Genomic DNA, 18,806 nt, shown 5'->3' on the forward strand with positions numbered 1-18,806 from the left:
TACTATTGTTAAGTGCTATTACAGAGTGTTATAGCATATAAACATCACTTATTTCATCAGAGGAATCCGACAACAGTGTTTCTGTGTGTTACCAACAGGGCTGGTTTAGTCCTGGTCAGGTGTTTGTCTTGGATGAGTACTGTGCTCGTTATGGTGTTCGAGGCTGCCATCGCCATCTATGTTACCTGAGCGATCTGCTGGAGAGGGCAGAGAATGGAGCCATGATTGATCCCACACTGCTGCACTACAGCTTCGCCTTCTGTGCATCCCATGTCCATGGAAACAGGTAAATATCAACTCCTGTCTCCTTTATTTGCCCCAAATGCTCCAGTCCTCCTTTGTCAATGCAGAAATCACTGAAACTCTGAATAACTGAACTCTGAACTGAACCCTCTCAGGCTCAAATTAAACTTTTTGTTGCTAATGCACAACCAAGTCCTGCAGTGGTACTTCTGAGTAAAACAAACTCATCAAATATGTATGTGGGGTAATCAGGTTGTTAGCTTTCAACTGTTGCAAATCGGCAACGCCTGCCTCGAGAGGATTAACTAATAATTAAAACTGGAACAGGGGCAGACCACATATATGTGGATATGTAATATGTAACTTTGGGTTTGATTTGGTTGCAGCGGCTGATTTTAGTTTGATTTTGCATGTTGTTTTCATGCTCACTCTTCCATTTTTTTTTCTTTTTTTTGTGCTTTGTATAACCTTCTTGCCTTATTCACACTGTGACTTACCCTTCCTGCACAGACCCTAAAACCTGCACAGACCAGTGTGTTTGGCACTTACCAGTATCTTGTAACCTTTTTACCCTTTATCCCTGAGATCCTTTCCCAAACTGCTAAAAGAAACTGAAAACCACAGAGTTCATGATAAAAAAAAAGACTTTGGCTGTATGGTAAGATTTCCACAAAACATTTTTCTAACCAAAGGTTTCGATAACTGAGGTGTTCAACTCATCACTCAGCAGATAACGTACTGAAGAATCAAACGAGAGGTATACAGTAACCTATTCCCATCATATCACTAAAGGAGTATCACAGCTTCACATCCAGCTTTGTTAGCTGTTGATAACTGACTGACCCTAGAGCCAGTGTAGGTGTGGCTAAATGTTTCTGCCATTGAAAAGAAAGATCATCAGCACAGACAAAAAAAGGCTTATCAAAGGTAAACTTTAAATCTGAATCCAGCCTGAGACTTTCTGCGTGTTTGTCTGTTGGAAGATTGCCGTCAGTTTTACTCTAAGGAACAATTCTTTTGCAACTTGTAGACGAAACAGCCCTTTACTACAGTTTTTGTCAGTTTTGTCAGGTTGGGTGGGTCCGATTCCTGCCCTATCAGAGGTTTCCTTTTAAACTTTTTCTACCCCTCTTTTTACTGATTGTTCCTCAAAAGGAAACATTTGGTGTCTCCCCATAATAGCATATATCTTGTCCATCACTACTGACATAACTCACTACTACCTGATATAATTTGCATTTTATCAAATTAACCCATTATCTAAAATGTCATTACAACAGTTCCAGGAACTATTCAGTATGAGTGATGTGTTTTTCTAGATGATCTGAGCCAGGTGTGCTTGTGCTGAGATGTCAGCCTATGGAACAAACTTTACATTACATAATCATCCCAGTTCTGCTGTGACAAATTAAAGGCAAATCCTGAATACTTGATCCCTACACAAAGTTGCAAAGTTTGGGTCCGTTTGTCCCTTCTGAGGGAATGCTCACTGAAAATCAGGGCTCTTTATTGATTATAATAGAACTGTGTTGCATGCAAATCCATATAGTGCTAACCAGCGGTCATTAGGATATTTCCTCAGTGAATGGCAAAAATCAAGCAGGAACTTAAAGGAGTAAAGAACAACTCAGCCAAATATTAAAAACTATTTAAAATGATGTTGGTGTGTAAATGGTCTGTATTTGTAAAGCGCTTTACTTAGTCCCTAAGACCCCAAAGTGCTTTACACCACATTCAGTCATCCACACACTGGTGATGGCAGCTACGTTGTAGCCACAGCCACCCTGGGGCGCACTGACAGAGGCGAGGCTGCCGGACACTGGCGCCACCGGGCCCTCTGACCACCACCAGTAGGCAACGAGTGAAGTGTCTTGCCCAAGGACGCAACGACCGAGACTGTCCAAGCCGGGGCTCGAACCGGCAACCTTCTGATTACATGATGAACTGCCAACTCTTGAGCCACGATCGCCCCTTATAGAAGTAGCGTCTGAAAGAAGCTTTAAGTCCTCAGTAGTTAATGTTCTTTTTTCTTTAAAAGTCTTGAATTACAGTTAGTACTTAAAGCACACCTTGATTAGTTCATTCAGAATCAACAAATTACATTTTCCATATACTAATGGACGTGATGGTTTGGAGTGTGAAATCTGTGTGTGTGATGTTGACACCAGCAAATAAACAATTTTCACAGAGTGGGATATAAAACTTGTGGCTGTGCTTTTCAGTCGGATCAAACTGTGTCCTCTGTTGAAGGTTGTTTGGCTATGACTGATGAGTTCCCTGCATGTTATTCCACTAGCCTGTTATCTAAGTTGCACTATTTACCTCTTGTCTAATCTGCTGTGATGTGATCAGCCATCATATCTGTCAACATCACAGTCAGCTGTCGGCAGCTGAAGCCAAACAAAGATAGACGAGGGCCACTCCAGCATTGAGGGCAAAGGTCAGGGAGGGCTGTCTGTCAGTGCCCCCACCTCCAACCTGCATCATTTCTCCAACTAACCCTCCTGTATGTATCCATCCATCTATCAATCTTTTCATCTATCTGTGACAAATAGTGACGGAGGACTGAGGCCTTTTTTGATCACTATGGACAGATGGATAGCAGTCACTCTAACAGAAAGAGAGGGAAAGAACAGGGGGAAATATGACCAGCTAGAATTTTTGGAATTAGAAATGATAGGCTCATGCACTTTATTTAGTATCATAACAGACTTTACACATAGAAAAATGTTTGTGCAGGTGAATAAATATCTAAAAAAAGAGTAGAATTTTTTTTAAAATCCAAAAATAATTATATCTTTATGTAGTCCCGTCCACAGACACGAGGCAGAGACCTAATCTGCCAGTCCAGCCATCGTGCCTGGAGGTTGAGTCATGACATGTTGACAGGTTGTCATGTGTTATGGCTGAATGTCTCTGCAGCCATAGCTGCTGCATGTGCCCATATGCACACACCTCATCCTAGGCCAGACCAACCCTCCCCTCCCCCCAACACATAAATACCACACCACCGCTACTGCCTTCTAATAGCCTGCCAGCCTGGAGGTGTTGGTGCATCAAGTTAGACGCAACTGCCCGGTCACCTGCTAAAGAGTCAGGATTTGACTTCTGTAGAACTAAATGTCAACTCCATTCAGCTCCAGTGAAATGTCTTTAAAACAGATAAATAATATTTCAGCTGCAGTTGATTTTGTATTTGTGTTTAATTGGTACATTTGAAAGAAAACTGAACATTATTGCAGTTATTTTCACACAGCTGTTTTCACAGAAACATCTGGCATCTTTTTCAATGACATCAATGTCACTTTGTACTGTCAAACCTGACAATGCAAAATAATATTTTACTTTTCTTTTTTGAGTTTAAGTTCTATTATATAAATAATCAGTCTTTGTGTAGCACTGTATAGAAATGTTTACTAGTAAATACTAATCTAGATAGTGTGTATTCAGAGACATGCAAAGGTGTATTGAGATGTTTTGCATATTTATTTTAGATAAAGAGATTTTTTGGTAGAAAAAAATGTACTCCATGTAACATATATAAAAACAGAATGTAATGATTTGCAAATCTTATAAAGTCCTGTTGTTTTCACAATAGAACCTAGAAAAAAGTGAAACTGAATATAGAAACTGAAATATTTTACTGTTTCATGAACAGTGTTGGTCAAGTTACTTGAAAAAAGTAATCAGTAACTAATTACTGATTACTTCCCAAAAAAAGTAATCCCGTTACTTTACTGATTACTTATTTTCAAAAGTAATTAATTACTTAGTTACTTAGTTACTTTGTTACTTTTTAAAAACACGATTTACAACCTGAAGAGGTGATAAAGCGATAGATCTTTCAGCCCAATTCTACTTTTTCTGCATAATCCATCATACAAAATGTAATCAAATGGAAAAGTCTCTTTTTAAAACTTGTTTTATTAGTTTTAATCTTTAAACTTTATGCATCAAGCAAAAATTTAATTATATGCAACATTCTCTGACTTGAATAAATTAGTTTAACATTTAAACCTATTTTTTGCACATTCCAGCACATAAAATAAAATATTTTTTGTGTTTACACTCACTCTTTCAAATAGATGCAAGTAAAACACAGCAGAAAATAAATAAAGTCAAAGACTCAGCGGTCCTGTTGCTCTATTTTCACCTGTAAAGCAGGAGTGGGGTAGGCGGAGGTTTACCCTGGTGCAGGTGTGCCGCGGTCAGTTGAAGAATCCGCGAGTTTCTCTGTGAGTTTCCCATTACGTCGTAGCTACTCGGTGCTTGTTTGGAAGTTTAGGGGTTTTTTTCGCTGTAAAAAGAAGTTTTCTTCCCACGCACAACGGACGCTAATGTTTTTGTCACTTTTTATGGAATCAAACTCAAAGTACGGTCAGTGCTTCCACGCTTTAAACGCTGCACGCTCATACTCTCTCCCACAATCGATATGTGATCCATTGTTGATCTGCACACAGCTGTTGTCACCAACGGCGCACTCGCTTACGTCAGTGTCGTGAGACATTCTCGCAAAAAATCACGGTTTTAGTAACGCAGCGTTCCTACGGGAAAGTAACGGTAATCTAATTACCGTTTTTGCAATAGTAATCCCTTACTTTACTCGTTACTCGAAAAAAGTAATCAGATTACAGTAACGCGTTACTTGTAACGCGTTACTGCCCATCTCTGTTCATGAAACATATTAGCTACTTTTGAATTTGATGGCAGCAACACATATCAAAACATGGGGCAACAAAAGGCTGGAAAAGTAAGTACTACCAAAAAGATATAACTGAAGGAACATCAAGTATTTGGGTCATTAGGAGAAAAGATAACTGTGTCTACAAAATCACCGGACAATTTCAGAATAATGTTCATCAATGCAACATTAAAAAGAATTTGAATATCATATTAGCAATGCTTTATAATATTATCAAATGAAATTACTGTGCACAAAGAACAAGGACAAGCATCAATTAGTATAGATGATCGTGATCTTTGAGCTGCACTACATTAAAATAGATATGATTCTGTGAAGGAAATCACTGCATGGGCACAGGAACACTTCCAGAAATCACTGTGTGAACACAGTTTGGTGGAACAGCAATGTTCTCTCCAAAGGTATAATTTCCACTCAGAACTCAGTTTCTTAGATTTTGTAAAAACGAGTTTGAAGGGAAAATGGCAAATTTGCTCCATGGTGGTCTGGATGTGGTGGTGACTGCACAGAAAAACAGATGTGAAACTGCTGCCAACTTTCTGTCTGTCACAGAAGGCTTATTTGCTTGTTGTCTTCATCATAGCTGTGAGATCATCAGGTCAAGCAAACATGAGGAAGCTGCCAAGGAATGATATGTGGCTGAAAGAGAGAACACATGAAAGCCCTTCAGGACCTAATTAGTGTGAAATTTCCTTCTTTTATTTTCTGTCACAGTAAAGAAGTTGAGGTGCTTCTCATCAGTGAATTTTAGCCGTGATAATTCCTCTCCTGTTTTGGTTTTAGACTTTTACACTTGCACACAGCAAAATTAAGCACCAGTCGCATAACAAAGGAAAACAGTAAGCTTAGCACTCACACGGAAATTCACCACTAGGACCAAAGCTTTCATTAGCTGGTATTTTATTTATTTCTTTATTTCAATTTCAATGACACATTTATTATGATGCTTTAATTACTACTTGTTGTTCTTTCCAGCCCACCAAAATTGTAACTGTCTTTTTCAGACAATGCTCAGTAATATTAACTCTTGGGAGATAAACCAATGATGAGGTCAAAGCAACAAAGACACCATGCAGTCATCTCCTCATCAGTGTCATGCTTTCCACTAACAGAGCCCTACAGGTGACTGCAGCACACTGATAGTGTCTGTTCAAATGTCCATAAAACCAAAGGGGAGCTTGGATGAGACGCGAACTGCTGAGCAACTTGATAATCCTTTAATCTAACACGGCACTCACGAAGTAGTGTAGCAAGTACCCCCCACCTCCCTCTAACACACAGTTTCTTGCTGTCTGTTGAAAGACATGTCAAATGGAAGTTTGAGAAAGAGGGAGAGCGAGGAAGAGTGTCATGTCTCCTGCTTCTCAACATGCTGTCATGGCTCCAGTCCAGCGCCTCTTCTGTCACATGCACTCTGCTCACACTCTACCCAGACCCAACCATGTCACAAACGATAAACTCTCTCTCTCTCTCTCTCTCTCACTCACACACACACGCACACGCACGCACACACACACACACACACACACACACACACACACACGTAAAGCTGTTTATATCTTATATATTAATATATGAAGAATAGAGCATAATAGTCCTGTGCACAATCTTTCATGTTATTTCAATCTTTCCATTTTGCATAATTCTTAACTAAAGTAACTAAAGCTTGTTTTCTCATGACGCAGTCTCATATCATTGGCATCAGTCGCTGGTGAGGTCTGGGCACTCTGCCAAGAAATGACGGGTAATTTTCTCCTGTCAACGTGGGTGCGATACATGGTGGACAACCCACAGCATCTATGGAAATAGATTTTTTTTCTAGTTTATGAAAATCTAAAATGGTGAAAATATCTACTTATTTCTCCAGACTTTTACATAAGAAGTATACATGATGTGTGAAATAAGAATGTGTTTTTATCATGATTTGCATTGTTCTAGATTTAGAGTGAAGATCAGCTTTTACCTCTGAAACAAATTTACTGACAAACAAGATGAGTTTCTGTGAAAATTTAACATTTACTCAAGAATTAGCAGTTTTATCAGCAACTCGAGTAAAACAAGTACTTAAAAGTACTCAAGTAAAAAAAAAAATCTATTTGACAAGTAGGTTGGTTTCACACATAAGGTTGAGTATAGTATAAGATTAAAATGCACATTTGGGCTGTCATAACTCATAGCAGCATGCAAAGACTTTTAATATTAGTTATTGTTTTAAACTGAGCCCAGTGGAAAATAAATATTTAGAGCTACTCTAAGACTAAATTAGAACCTAAATTAATCTTCCAAGGGATTAACTTTTGGTTATCAGTGTGTCTTAGGAAGTGTATATTTCAGCCAACCCCAGCAGGGGTGGGATCGATAGCTGAATACATAAATAAATAAATAAATAATGCATTAGTCTTCTTAAAAGTAATGCGGTACATTTTTTTTTAAATTATTCACTAGATAGTAATTTGTTACTTATCCACATACAGTGTTTACATATAACCTAAAAACTGAATATACTGAGCAAAGCTGTTCGGTGTAGCTGGAAACTTCTTTAACTCAAGTGGTTTTTGTTGGCATTGTCGAGATTCTTCTACGTCGTACATGTGCAAGTGTATTCTGACTGTTTAGCTATATCAAGGAGCCTGTTCATGTGCATTTCTGGATTAAGGAGAGTCTGGTCCTCTGCACCTCAACACATACCTGAGGTTCTGGTATGGGGCCTCAGACCTCCTTTAGCATGCTCAGATACTAGGGGAAGAACTCCAGAGAACATCAGAAATTGTCTGGCTGGGTATTTTTCCTACCTTCTCCACCGGTGGAGGGAACTTAACTTAAAGCAGGGTCCTGCAGTGTAGTCAGTGATTCATTGTCAGCTTGAACTTCCCAGACGCAACCCCATCATTTGGGATTCTGTCGACAAGGGCTGAACGGTCAACTGCCACTGAACTGTCAACCAGGTAACCCAGTGTTGCAGCTAAGCACTGTCCTCCTTGTGCTTCAGCAGTTCCTGCAGTGACTCATGCCATCATGAGGACACAGAGTGCAGTCACAGTAGCCCTAAAGCGCTTGATATAACTTGTGTCATTCACCCGTTCACCCAAGCATTTTTTCTAAGATTTTTGTACCTCAGTCCTTTTTTTCTAACATTCACACACATTCATTTGCTGATGGATACATCAGAGAGCAAGTACAATCTGAGGATAGAAGACGCACTTCCAAACAGGGAGAGAGTGCCCTGATGTAGAATGGGGAAGAGTGGTGGTTGATAGCCCAGAGATGCCTAAAACAGAGCCTGTAGCAGAGGAGGTGAGTGAATTCTGGGTGTATTCAACCTAGGACAGTTGAGAGGACCAGATGGAGGGGTTTTGAGGAGTGATGCAGCCGAGGGAGATCTCAATCTCCTGGTTGAGCCTTTCAGTTTGTCCATTTGTCTGTTGGTGTTGGCCCCGAGGGCATTGCAAAATGCCTTCCAAGCTTGGGCGATGAACTGGGATTCTGTGTAACTTAAAAACATGAACAGCAAGTAGTTTGGCTATGTCTGAGGCCATGGGTAATTTCTCAAGGACTAGAAATTGAGCTGCTGTAGAGAATCTAAGAACCCATTCACACACATTCCAAGTGTGTGAATGTGTGTGTGAATGGGTGGATGACAGGTTGTGTAAAGCGCTTTGGGGTCCTTAGGGACTAGAAAAGCTCTATACAAAATACAAGCCATTTACAGGCCAATCTATCAATGGTAGATAAGGTTACTGTCACACCGGGCTGTTAACCCACTCTAGGTCATGTGTCTCATTACATGAGCCAATGTGTAAAAAAAAGGTGTGGGTCATTATCAACACTGAGTACTGCTTTTATTTCTGGCACAGATGGCACATGCCACTACATAGTCCTTGACATACCTCCATGATGACCAAGCAGAAGTAACGTTTGAAAAGAGAAATGGGTGGCCAGTGTAAGTCCAGTGGATCACAACAGAATGGTCAGTGATGGAATCCTATCGGTAGTTAGGGGGACCTAAGGATCATGTTCATCCTGCACAGCTTGATGGCTCATTTTCTACAAATCCCATTTCAGTGATCCAACAGTACATGAAGCATGAAGTATGGAGAATTCATTCAGGGTCCAGCAGGCTGGTGTCATCCAAGTACTCGTTAGAGAGTGCGTCCGTTTTGACATTCCTTGACTCTGAGTGATAGAACATTAAAATTGAAATGTCAGGAAAAATGGAGACCAGTGGGCTGGATGAGCATTTAACCTTTTAGCACTTTTAAGGTAATTGAGGTTCTTGTGATTTGTTCAGATAACAAAAGTCTGCTCGGCCTCCTCCAGCCAGTGGCATCACACCTCCAGTGATGCTCTACATCATAATTGAGTACAGTGGGGATCAGCTACCAGAAGGAGAAGGTACGGGGTTGCAGGTTACCTTGGAGGCCTGACCACTGCGAGAGAACTGCCCCCACCCTGGAGTCAGACACATCTACCTCAATGATGAACTGGAGCTTGGTATCTGGTTGCATGAGGACTGGTGCTGAGGTGAACAGTTCCTTTAATTAAGTGAAGGCTGCTGCAGCTTCTGAGTAACAAACAAAGGGCACTTTAGGCGAAGTGAGATGTGTGAGAGGTGTAGCTACCTGACTGTAGTTGCGGATGAAGCATCAATAAAATGAAAAGCAGAGGAAATGCTGTACCAGCTTCTGAGATGGAAGGAAGAAAGGTCTCTCAACACATCATTTACCAGAGCTTGAAAGACAGCGCATGCATTTGTTAATCCAAAGGGTATGACCAGGTATAAAGTGTCCAATATGTGTCAAAGGCTTCCACTCGTCACCCTTCCAGATGCGTATTAAGTGGTAGACGTTACGGAGATTGAGTTCAGTGAAATCAGTGACCCCCGGGAGGGGCTTAAAAGCAGAAGTGATTGGGGGCAGTGGATATTTGTTCTTGAAGGTTATTTGAGTCCACGATAGTCTATGCATTTGTCTTTCTTAATAACAAACAAATAAACAGCACCTACAAGGGAGGAAGACGGACAGATGATTCAAGCGGCCAAAGATTGTATTTTTCCATCACTTCCTTCCCATGCCGCGACAGGTTGTAAAGGCAACTGAAGGGAAGATTGATGGTGCAGTCATAGGTTCTGTGCAAAGACAGAGATAGGGCTTTATCTTTAGTGAACACTTCCTGTAAATTGTGGTATTCTCTGGCACAGCTGAAAGATCGGGAGGAGTTGTGTGAGCTGAATCAAACTTCAGAAACTAGTCCAACTTACTGCCGGCAATATGAACCAAGTTGGTTGTACAGGGAGTGAACGGCCAACAGCCAGACACTCCATACTCCCAAAGCATCGCCCACATGATACTTTGAGGGTTGAGATTGAATGCCTTGCCCACAAAATGAAGTAAAAAGTTAAGCAAAAAAGTACACTGGTTTGGCAAACTTCCACACACCCTTGAATATCCCCAAGGTGATGGTCTAGTGTCCCACAACCAGGAGGAAAACTGCATTGTTCCACCTAAATCCAAAGTTCAGCTAATGGACAGACTGTCCTCTCCAGTACCCTAGCATAGGTTTTCTGAGGAGTGTAATGCCCTAATAATTGGATCACTCCCTCACCCCTTTTAAACAAGGGAACCATCACCCCAGTCTGCCAATCCAGAGGCAATGCCCGAGACCTCAACCACCACAATGGTAGTGGGATGCTTTGTGAATACAGCACTGCTTCCCCCTCCTGACTCCTCTAATTGTTTGCTAGAATTGCTCTGAGGCAAACCGAAAGCCTTAATCCATGGTCTCACCAAACTCTTCCCACACAGTTTTTTGCATCAACCACTGCCTGAGCTTCACTCTCCTTGGCTTAGCAGTCAGCTGCAACTGGAGACCAAGTCCGATCTTTACCATCTGGTTCTCAGATTATTCCCACACCAAGAACGAACTACCCTGCAGCCACAACTCCCTGGGGCAGGCTCAGCAATGGAGATGCAGAACATGGTTCACTCAGCATCAGTATCTGCAGAGCACCCTTAATAATCTAATCGAAGCTCTGCCAGAGGTGGGAATTGAAGATGTCGTGGAATGGTGCCTCTGCCAGCTCATTATACATTTGGATGCACCAGGTATGCCCAGCATCTTCCCCAACCACCAGATCCAACAGTTGACAGTTCAGCATCTCTCTTTAACTGCATGTCCAAGACATATAGCCGTAGATCTGATGATATGATTACAAAATCAATCATCAACCGCTGTGTCCTGGTGTGTACCAGAGTGCACTCTCCAGCACCCTACCCAGTGAATCCAACAAGGCTGACACACGGGTACAGATGACAGTCAGGACCTAAGGTTCCCCCTAAGGTGCAGGCAAGCAACCCCTCATCCACTGGTGAAAACTTCAACATACAGGCAGCAAACTGGGAGGATACAAGTATACCCACCCCTGCTTGCTCATTTAGGGCAATTCCATAATCAAACAGAATCAGTCAATGTGCTGCTAGGCAGAAGCAGGACTCGGGTGTAGACTCTCTTCAAATTAAAAAGTAAATTTATTTACTAGTGGTGCAACTACACTACCGCCCAAAGATTTTACAACAATCTTTCCAGTCATTTATTGCAATTCAAGTCATTCAAGTCCAATGAATAGCTTGAAATGGTACAAAGGTAAGTGTTGAACTGCCAGAGGTTAAAAAAAAAGGTAAGGTTACCCAAAATTGAAAAATAATGAACATTTCATAATTATAAGAAAGGGGCTTTTTCGGTGAACACAAAATAGGTTAATAATTTAAAGCTGTCCTGCAGGTTGATCAAGCCTTGAAAGCTGCTGTTACTAATGCCTATGGGTGTTTCAATTTTTCTGGATTACTTACAACCCCGTCTGCATAAATGCAGTGATGGAACACACTGTGATACCATACCTTAGTGAGCATCAGTTGAACAGTATTGCACTGCAGAAAGTAGTGTGTTGCTACAAAATGGTGAGAAAAAAGGCAATTAACAATAGAAGAGAGACAGATAATCACAACACTTAAAAATTTACCTCTTTTCTATACAGAAATTGCAAGAAAATGTCAAGGAAAGCAGAAGCAGAAAGAATACTGAAACTATAATTCATGTATAATGACGTTACTTTCTATAACACACACACACTCACACGCACACATATGCATGTACACTGACACAGACCTACACTCACCCCCACCCCCTCCAAATGCCTTCGAAGCTTATGTCTTCTATGTCGTGACATGTGCTGATTCATGTGCTGAGGTGCTTTTTTCTGTTCTCAAACTGATCTCCCGGTTGGAGCTCAGTCTGGGGGGAGTTATTTTTTCTCCTCGTCTTTCCTCATGTTGTGCATTTTCCATTGTTATACCCCTCTGACCTGTCTTCCCCATGTGATGTTGTAATGAATGTATGGTCGGAAGGGTAAGATGGCACTGGCAAAGGTCAGCAGCCTTAACCCAACAAATTTCCCATGCTTGGGACTAATAAAGGTTATCTTATCTCATCTTAACCAGTAATTTGAGGTTGTTGAGGAAACACTGTTAGTTAATAACATAATAGGTGAATAATGTGGTCATGGATTCACCAAGTGCTTTGCCGACTAATAAAGTGTTACCACAAAAACAAATGTTTTGTTTATGTGAATCTGCATGTTGAATACTTTGTATGAATTTTGCATATTTAAATAATTTAATTAATCTGAAATATAATTAAACCATCTCAGCGTGCATGCCTCCACTTACAATGCCTCCTTCAGTTATAGGCACAACTACTTGATCCTGGTTTGCTGTTGGATGCTTCATAATGTCTCCTATATGTAAGACATTATGAAGGCTCTACAAAGAAATGTTGGCCCACCCCATGTGCTGTGAGAGCCTGTAACTCATTCTCCAGGGGGCAAACTGAAACTTTTTTCAGATTATGTTGGTGCCACCAGCACGGTGGCACGGTGGTTAGCACTGTTGCCGCACAGCAAGAGGGTCCTGAGTTCAATTCCACCATCAGGCCGGGGTCTTTCTGTGTGGAGTTTGCATGTTTTCCCTGGGTACTCCGGCTTCCTCCCACAGTCCAAATCTAAATTGCCCATAAGTGTGAATCTGTGAGTGAATGTGAGTCTGTGTCTCTGCGTGTTGGCCCTACGACAGACTGGCGACCTGTCCAGGGTGTACCCTGCCTCTTGCCCTATGACAAGCTGGGATAGGCTCCAGCGCCCCCCACGACCCTGGAAAGGACAAGAGGAAGCGAATGGATGGATGTTATATGGAGTGACCCTGATAAGAAAATTTTAATTTTAATTTACTGATTAATTCCAGTTTCAACACCACAGTTTTAATAAAGAACAGAAAATATGCATTTTACATTTCAATTAATAAAAGTAAGTAATATTGCCATTTCCTTTATTAAAAAAGTTAACAGTTTTTTAAAAATATGAATTATACGTTAGATCGAAATCTGAGGTATAAGCAAATGCTAACATTATCCGTGGAAAATATGGGTATTTTGACATTTGTGCTGAAAGGTTCAACAGAAACTTTGAGTGCATTTTTTCAAATGCCTCTGTGTTTCAGGCCCGACGGTATCGGCACAGTCACTGTTGAGGAGAAAGAGCGCTTTGAGGAAATCAAGGAGAGGCTACGGGTGCTTCTTGAAAACCAGATTACACACTTCCGGTAGGACCCATTGCAACAACTACACAATGACACATTGTCCAATTGGACTGTTGAAGTTTGAAAAAAAACCCAAAACAAACCTCTTTTCTAAACAGGTACTGTTTTCCATTTGGAAGACCTGAAGGGGCATTGAAGGCAACTCTGTCCCTGCTCGAAAGGGTAAGACTGTTGTAACACAGGATAAAACATAAGATTGATCCTACCTGTTTTTGGTGGCTCTTTGGGAAGGACTATATGTCCAGTCATACAATACTACGCTGCTATTTCTTTTTTATCATTGTTGATTTTGCTACTACTTGCTAGGTTTGTCAGGTTTCTTTTTATTTACTGGAGGGAAAGAGTTAGTTGATTTTTATAACAAACAATGCGGAGCAAACTGAAACCTGTTTAATTCTGCTCTCTACCTTTAAACTTTAGCTCAAACTGTCATCTTTTCTTGAAACTAATGATAATATTTCCATGCCAAAACCAAACAAAACAACAATAATTAAAAGTAATAAAACTCTTAACATGAGGACAACAAAACCTAAAGATTTAATGGGACATATGGAGGCTATAGAGTAATTTTTTCATTTAAGCCTGAGGACATGTTTTTACAATATTTATTTACATCTTTTATTAAAAGGTACTGCAAAAATAAATAAATAACAATAATTTTGCTGTGTTTTTTGTATAAGGTTTTAATGAAAGATATTGTCACCCCAGTCCCACAAGAGGAAGTCAAAGGTGTGATCCGTAAGTGTTTGGAGCAGGCAGCTCAGGTCAATTACCAGCGTCTGTCAGAGTATGCAAAACTGGAAGGTACGTTATTACTCTGCTCCTTTGTGTGAACGCAATCTTGCTATAGTGCTAGTGGTAGCTGCAATAGTAGTAGTCGTAGTAAAAGCTGTTATGACATTTATTGTTTTTTGGAAATTCCATTTCCATCTTATGGGAACTGTCAGATAAATATATCCAAATGAAGAACACATTACAGTTATAGACATTGCATACCTTAACAAAAACAAATGCCAATTAATATGCTATGCAGAACCAGATGGGAAAGATCTGAAGTGCAGAGGGGATTTTCTAATCTTAGTGGGGAGGTTATTTAAAATTATGGTGACAGTATATGAGAATGTTTAATAAGCTTGTAAAACACAGAAAATTGAAATGCAAAAGTAGTAAATATTTTCACCGAATTTGACCAATCAAACATTAATAAACTGAAACAGTAGTAAACCGATGAAGTCAGGGGTCTATTTCTCTATAGATTTTGCAGACAATATTTGAAATGCTAGAACAACATTTCAAATAATGTCTAGTATCAAAATGGATAAAATCAAGCAAAACTGTATGGTAGTACTTTAAATGACAGCAACTATTTAGTTTTTCTTCATCATTTTTTTACTAAGATAATTACAGTAAAAATGCATTCAATTCAATCTTGCTCACTTCTTCCACCGTGCTTTAGCTTCTCGTTCAGCCGAGTCTTACACTGCCTTGGTTTACCTTTGACTTGCCTGGTAACTGAGAAGATTCTCCTTGTTTCCTGTTCTGGGTTTTCCTTGTGTTCTGATGACTTCCACACTAATCCTTCTGTTTTCCTTATCTATTGGCCTTTTCGGCTTTTAACCTCTGTTTTAAAGCAGGTGGGCGAGTAAGACACAATGAGACTATCTTTTGTGCCAGGATTTTATTTTACTTTTGTTTCTTGCCTCGTCTAGGTTTTCTTTAACAGCAACAAGCATTCTGTAGGCCCCTGAAACAATGACTTATTAACTGTGTCAGAACACTAACCTCTTTTAATGTGTGATAATTCTTCAGATTTGACATGTGAATATGTAAATTTAATATCTTTTGAACTTACTATATGTGTGACCTTAAACCTTTGACATTAAGATTATTAATGTTCAATATAACAGCTGAGCTATTTTCTTGTCTTCTGAAATAGACTTTACATATACAGCACCAATATTTTCTCTGTTTTAGGAACAGATGTCATTATTCTCTGGAACTTTTTCATACTTGACAATCAACTCTAACAGACTCAAACTGACACGTTTGATTAGAGTCATGTAATACACATAAGACAAGTAATGAACTGCTTTGAATTTAAGGGTGTTTTCACACATGCGGTGTGTAATTCATTCAAATTAACTCTGGTTTGTTTTTGCCCTTTGGTGTGACTCGTTTGGGCAGATATGAACACAGTAATTGCGCTTGGACCAAAACAACCGCACTCTGGAGGAGGTGGTCTTGGCATGGTTCCAAATGAACGCCAGAGGAGTTGGTTTACAACGTATAACAACTAGTTGTAATCAGTTTGAACTAAAAAAAAAAAAGCTGTACATATATGCTTTGTATTCTAGGATGTGGCAAGGTTTCCGTTACGCCCCACTTAAAAATGAAGTGTTGTCTGGGGTGGGGGCCCCCAGCCACTAGAGGTCAGCGACCGTAACAGTTTCCATGATCCTTATCTGTTTACTTTTTGTTTATGTCCAGTTTATGTGTCGTAGTCTTAGTCAGTGTTTATTTCATGTTTTATATTGTTAGTCTTTGTCCTAAATGCATTGTTTTCAGTTTTGCTTCCCTCTGTCTCATTTCCTTGATTTAGTTCAGATGTGTTCCCTGGTGTGTTCCATCTCCCTGATTACCTCATGTGTGTGTTCAAGCCCTCAGTTTCCATAGCTCTTTGTCGCGTTGTACTGTTTATAGTGTTAGCATTTTGGGTTTGCAACTCCACGCACTCTGCGACACAAAGTGTTTTAGGTGTGCAAAGGTCTGTATGGGCTAGCAACTAGCTGTGAAATGAATGTAAATTCTTGTTCAAGTAGAATACAAGACCTTTTTCCTGTATTTACTTTTGTTGCTACCACTCCAGATAGCTCTGGCGAATAAGCAGACTGAATCTTCTCACGTGGTTTGTAGTGACGCATTTTGATTCACTTGGATTTTTTTTCTCTGAGTAAAAACAAACCCAAACATGGGGAAACGATAAAACTGACTAGAACCGCATCAGCTGATTCAGACCAGAGTAAATGAACTACAGGTGTGAAAATGCCCAATGATACAATAGAATGCTGCTCAAAAAAATTAGAAATTCTTTGAAAACAAATTAGGTTTCAGTGGAGAAATTACATAATGCTGGATATGAAAATGCAAATTATCAACCTACAAAAGGTTAATTTCAAAGACACTCAAAAATCAACCAAAAAAAGTAATGTGGCACACTAGTCCATGTTGCTGAAACGTCATTGTAGCAACTCAAAGCGAGTTGTTTGAATGTACTTGCTCCTAATGAGAAGGCATACTCCTAATGACTCAACAGATTGTGCTCCTGGACAGTCTGAGATGCAGCCTGGTGGTACTGGATGGACTGAAATATAGTGTGCTAAGGGTCCTCTATTGGATTTAGGTCTGGCAAGCTTGGGGGCCAGTCTATGTTATCAGTTCCTTAATCCTCCAGGCGCTGCATGCATGCATGCTCTTGCCATATGATACACGTGCATGTCATGCACCAGGAGCACCTAGGACTCAGTGCAGCAGCATAGGGTCTGACAATGGTTCCAAGGATTTAAACCCAATATCTATTCAGGTGCCGTTGCCTAGCAGTGACCACTGGTACCTCTAGAGGCTATTGGGCAGACGTTCACATCAGTGTCCTGTTGGAGGTCATTTTGTACTGCACTGGCAGTACTTATCCTATTCGTCCTTGCGCAAAGGGGCAGATACCCGTCCTGGTGATGGCTTGAAGATATTGTACAACTTCACATTCTTGAGACTGTGCTGGGAGACCCAGTAAACCTTCTGGAAATGGTATGTATTGATGTGCCGTCCTGGAGGAGTTGAGCTACAGTACCTAAATCCTACTACCTCTGTAGGGTCCAGGTATTGCCTTATGCTACCAGTAGTGAAACTGACCCTAGCCATATATAAAACTAGCAAAAAACAGGGAAAAAGATGTCACCAACAAAAGGTAAAACCATTCCTGTTTTGCAGTTGACTCATTATTACTCCTTTCGCTCCGTCACCCTTGTTCTGTGTCTTCCTAGTCTTGTCTCTGTCTCATCCCTCTGTTCCCCATATTTAGCCAGTCTGCGTCTCAGTTTGTGTTTCTTGTGTTTTATGTTGATATTCTCTTGTCCTGTGTGCATCATGTTCAGTTTTACTTCCCCTGTCTCGACAGTTAGATTATGTCCAGCCATGTTCCCCAGGCGTTTCCTCTCCTCCCTGAGTCCCTCTTTTGTGTATATATTGTCTGTATCTCCTTCTGTCCAGTTTTGTGATATCCCATCTTGCTGTGTGTCCTGTCGGTACTGTGTTTCCCTGTATTATTCTGTTTGTTTAGTTTCTCTAACTTAGCATTCCCAGTTTAGTTGTTTAACCTTAAATTAAGTAAACTCTTTCAAGTATAGTCTTGCTTGTGAGTCTACATTTTGGGTCTGCCTGCCTGCCTCACACAGTAGCATGAAAAACTATCCCAGGAGTTTAACTGACTTGGTGCTATACTTTAATTAAAAGATGTTTCTTTAATCTTTTTGAGCAGTATATTTATATATATATGGCTACCTCAGTCATGCCCCACAGCTTAGATATAAAACAGCTGCGCAGATGTGAAACCAGTGATGGTTTGATTGGAACACATCTCCAAGCGGCCTGAAGCTGGAGACAGTCTCTCACTCCAAGAAGCAGACATCATGTCAAGGGGGGGAAACCAAGTAAGCAAGCTTACAGTGTAACCGTATGTTACCATATTGAGACTTACAGTTACTTACAAGTACTTACAATTTCCATATGTGCGGGGTAACTCACCCCACAAGGAGACAGTCAAGGCCCCACCAGATGCAAAGGCCCTGCCTGGGGGGGGGGCAAACATCAGTCTGCCAGATGCAAGACTGGCCTGAGCAAGTCAAGATGCAAGGACCGCTCATGGTTGGCCCGCAAGCTGATCAAGGAGACAAAGGTTACAGCTGAGGGGCATCTAGCACCTGCTTATGCCTCTAGGGGAACCTAGAGGCATAAGGCTGCCACCCAGTAGGACAACCGGGACTTTGACAAGTGCCTGCCCAGGATGGAAGGCAATTAAGAGCTGGGCCCTATTTCAGGAAGCCGGTTTAGTGCAAACTCTGAGTAAGTAAACCCTGAGTTAACGAAAACTCTGGGTTTTCGGTTTCACAAAGCGAGTTTAGATTAATCCTGAGTGAGTTACTATGACGACACACTCCGTGAAG

The 18,806-nt window shown here is 40.7% G+C and overlaps 1 protein-coding gene across 1 annotated transcript in view; it reads left to right on the forward strand.

Moving 5' to 3' along the window:
- The window catches only part of LOC309707029 (calcium-dependent secretion activator 1), a 254,314-nt gene that overhangs the window by 124,094 nt on the left and 111,414 nt on the right, over positions 1–18,806 (forward strand). The window contains exons 12-15 of the mRNA XM_082534125.1: positions 99–286; positions 13,492–13,593; positions 13,689–13,752; positions 14,271–14,394. Coding sequence (XP_082390251.1) covers positions 99–286; positions 13,492–13,593; positions 13,689–13,752; positions 14,271–14,394 — 478 coding nt within the window. The remainder of the gene's footprint in view (positions 1–98; positions 287–13,491; positions 13,594–13,688; positions 13,753–14,270; positions 14,395–18,806) is intronic.

The sequence above is a fragment of the Aulonocara stuartgranti genome (assembly GCF_965226115.1).
Source record: "Aulonocara stuartgranti genome assembly, chromosome: 5".
In the NCBI taxonomy this organism is placed as follows: domain Eukaryota; kingdom Metazoa; phylum Chordata; class Actinopteri; order Cichliformes; family Cichlidae; genus Aulonocara; species Aulonocara stuartgranti.